Here is a 4,158-nt window from a genome sequence, read left to right as displayed (position 1 = left end):
CTTTCCGTACGAATACGTCGACTCTGTAGATAGGTTGCAAGATACATGTTTACCACCGCGCGAATCGTTTTACAGTTCTTTGACCGGTGAAACTATATCCGAGAGCGATTACGCGCACGCGTATAGCGATTTATACCTGAAAATCGACGTCTTGTTATTAGCCGATATTTTTGAAAACTTTCGCGATAGTTGCATCAAAAGTTACGGACTCGACCCCGCGTATTATTATACTCTTCCCGGATACACGTGGGATGCCATGTTAAAGCATACAAAGATTACGTTCGAATTGCTTACTGACATCGACATGGTCATGTTTATCGAACGCGGTATACGCGGTGGTCTGAGTCAGTGTTCCAACAGATACGCGCGCGCTAATAACAAATACATGCAGTCGTACGATCCATCGAAACATCGTCATACTTGATGTATTTCGATGTAAATAATTTGTACGGATGGGCAATGTGTCAACCGTTGCCCTATGCCGATTTTCAATGGGTCGACGACGTGTCCAATTTTGACGTATCATCGATCGCGCTAGATTCGCCTACAAGCTATGTCTTCAAAGTTGATCTCGAGTATCCGCAACATCTTCACGATGCGCACACTGACCTACCGTTTTGCCCGACACGCGATGAACCACCTGGCAAGCCAGAGCTCAAGCTGCTCGCAACATTATACGATAAAAAGCGTTACGTGATACACTACCGTAACCTACAGCAATGTACGCGACACGGCCTTCGCGTTACAAAAATACATCGCGTATTACAATTTACACAATCTCCGTGGCTTCGCAGTTATATCGAATTAAATACACAGTTTAGAACACTCGCGAAAAATGATTTTGAAAAAAATTTATATAAACTGATGAATAACGCAGTATTTGGCAAGACGATGGAAAATGTGCGTAATCGTGTCGATGTAAAATTATTAACAAAGTGGGACGGACGATACGGAGCAGAAGCAATGATAGCGAAACCAAATTTTCATAGTAGAAGCGTCTTTTCGGAAAATTTGGTTGCCATAGAATTACGCAAACTTGAAGTGAAATTTTATAAACCAATCTATGTCGGCATGTGCATACTCGACATTTCTAAAACGTGCTTGTACGAATTTCATCATGAGTACATGTCACCGCTATATCGTGATAAATGCCGGGTAATGTACACCGACACAGACAGTCTTATATACCACATTGAGTGCGAAGATGTCTATGAAAATATGAAACGTGATATCGCTAGTTTCGATACGAGCGATTATCCAATTGATAACGCGTACGGTATACCGCTCGTGAATAAAAAAGTACCGGGTTTAATGAAAGATGAAAATAACGGCGCGATAATGACCGAATTTGTCGGGCTTAGAGCAAAAATGTACGCGATGAAAGTGGACGGGAAAAAGGATACGAAGAAGGTCAAAGGTGTCAAAAGTAACGTTGTTGCGAGAACGATAACATTCGACGATTATACGCGGTGTCTGAATGACGAAATAGAAATGACACGACAACAATCTTGCATAAGATCGAAATTGCACAAAGTGTATACCGTCCGCGAGACGAAAATTGCTCTGAGTCCGTACGATGACAAGCGGTATATCGTACCTGATTCGACCGACACGTTACCATGGGGACATTATAGGATACTCTTATAATATAATATATATAATGTAATGTAATATAGTATGTGATATAATGTAAGATATTATACTATAAAGAAATATTATTTTTGTATATGTATCTCATATGTATATGTATTTCATATATTGTATTATATACGATTATTGGAAAGGATGTATTAATAAAGATTTTTGTATTTTATATATTTCATGTATATTTTTTATATGTTGTACATATTTTTTCTTAAATTTAAAAATAAATACAATTTGTATGAATTAAATCACATTGTCCTTATGTATCCAAGAATTGTGCGAATTGTCAAATCCCAACCATTTCACGTAAACCTCGTTACCCCTCCTACGCAGTATTTTCTCCACGAGATACACGTCCGGATAATTCGCGCGATGCAACTCGTACTCGTAAAACGCTCCAGCGATAGATTTTTTGCGATAATCCTCCAGTAGATAGCTTACGGGATTAGTATGTTGTACTTTCGCAATTTTAAACACTTCGGTTGTCCAATTTGGCGTGTAACCTTTCTCGAAAACTGTGTTGTACTTGCTAACACGTACCGAGTCACCTACTTTGAATTTCGCCGCACCCGCGATATTTACATGGTTGTACACAGTAGCCAAGAGTCTTTCAGCGATCGCGGGAGTAACGTCGACGGGTCGCATACCGATCGTTCGATGCTTGCGCGCGTTGTAATCCGATACGAGTCGCGGCAACGCGCTGATCCACTTGTAAGATCCGTTCAGCGTAAACATCTTCCACATGTCGTTTTTCAGCGTGCGATTGAATCGCTCAACGATCGATGCCTTCAATACCGAATATGTAGAATAGTGATTGATGTCATGTTTCCGCATGAGCCGTTGCACGTCAGCGTTATAAAATTCCTTCCCCATATCAGTCTGTAAGTTTTTCGGACATCTTTTGCTATCTCGAATTATCTCGGCGATAGCGTCAGCTGTCTCGCTTCCGCCTTTACTCTTGAGTGGTATAGCCCACGCGTGCTTGCTCAACGCATCGATGACTGTGAGTATGTAGTGGTAACCTCTGTTGAAACGAGAGTACGGACGCATCTCGACAATGTCAGCTTGCCACAGGTCATCATATCCCCGCACTATGACGTGTCTTCGGGGAAAATTTTTTCTCGCTGGCGCGTGCAATTCGTTCACCAACCGTTTCTCTAAACTATGTTGTTTCTTCGCTTCCTCGGTTATTCCCGATCGCCGATCCATCGTTGTTTCGATTCGTCGATCAAACGATGTGTGCCTCGAGTATCACCGATGCGTTTTATCATTCGTTGCTAGACGTTCCTGGCCCGTTCGATAGCCGTTCGATAGCCGTTCATAGTTGTTCGATAGCCGTTCGATAGCCGTTCGATAGCCGTCCGTAGCTGTTCGTAGCTGTTCGATAACCGTTCGATAACCGATCGATAGCCGTTTATAGCTGTTCGATAGCCGTTCCCAACCCGTTCGATAAACCTTTGCAGATGTTTAATAATTGTACAATAGCCGCTCCTAAACCGTTCACTACAGCCGCTCATTACAGGTTGATAGCCGTTTCTGAATTAGTGTTAATCGCACGCCGAAGCTCGTTTATCGCAGTCTGAAAAGCTCGCACGTCCCTCTCGAACGCAGTCAGCTTCTCGTCTGATTCTTTCTGCTGATTCTTCAACGTTTTAACGCATTGTTCCACGTACAGTTTGTTGACTGCATCAGTATCAGCCTCAGGATGCGCTACACGGCGAATCTTGCGCGACCTCGCGTCATAGTACGTAGCGACGCGACACAGAGTGTTTTGACGCAAGTAACTTGTCACCGATTTACCCCAATGATCGCTTGTTCTAATTGCTTCATTTCTCCGTTCGAATAATCCAAATTTGTTGATGGGCATTTTTTTATCTTGATGCGAGTGACGTCGATCGACTGATCAGTTTTGTCGAGATACCGTTTAATTTATAATAAGACCAACTTCGCGAAGTTCATCGATGATCGACAGGATCTCGTTGTCGTGAGCGTTGTGGCCAGCTCGGCGCGAAGCGTCGAGCAATCGTAGACGATCCACTAGCTCGTTGGGATCGTCCCAGTGCACGTAATCGATCTTATTGTCGGTTAGCGTCATCGCGCGAGGCATGAATACTCCCGTACCGCATTTTTTCTTTTTCGATTCGATTGATATCAACGGTGCAATTATGTGTTTATACTTGTATCCCCTGTTGCTCTTTAATTGACCTTGCGCATCATATTGACGTTTATGCGCACTCGTCGCCATTAATATGCTCTTATATTTTTGCATATCGTCCTCAGTGTATATGTCATCATCGGGAATTCTCTTGGAGATCAACTCGTATAATCCAGGTGTACCAATGTACCTCACTTTGTCTATGATTATAGAGTCATCTGCGCCGATGTCGAATCGTTTGTTACCGAGCCACATTTCATTCTCGTCGAAATAGACACCGTACACGTAATCGATCTGGTTTTTTTTATCGCCACTAAGGAGAGCGCCCATGTACTTTTGTGCCAGTGGCCCGAAGTGCT

General features: G+C 42.8%; 1 protein-coding gene across 1 annotated transcript; it reads left to right on the top strand.

Moving 5' to 3' along the window:
- Positions 1–848: 848 nt before the first annotated feature.
- On the top strand, positions 849–1,647 carry LOC145961677 (uncharacterized). The gene has a single exon (XM_083082124.1). It carries the CDS (start codon positions 865–867, stop codon positions 1,645–1,647), a length of 783 nt encoding a protein of 260 aa, XP_082938250.1. The 5' UTR covers positions 849–864.
- The last annotated feature ends 2,511 nt before the right edge of the window (positions 1,648–4,158 follow it).

The sequence above is a fragment of the Camponotus vicinus genome, unplaced genomic scaffold (genome assembly GCF_025532165.1).
Source record: "Camponotus vicinus isolate PSW18456_S1 unplaced genomic scaffold, iyCamVici1.0 SCAF_11, whole genome shotgun sequence".
Classification (NCBI taxonomy): domain Eukaryota; kingdom Metazoa; phylum Arthropoda; class Insecta; order Hymenoptera; family Formicidae; genus Camponotus; species Camponotus vicinus.
The sequence above is the reverse complement of the archived record's forward strand: the minus strand, read 5'-3'. Positions and strand labels throughout refer to the sequence as shown.

Coding starts and splice junctions, on each gene's coding strand:
- LOC145961677 (XM_083082124.1), top strand. CDS start 865: ATGAATAACGCAGTATTTGGCAAGACGATGGAAAATGTGCGTAATCGT.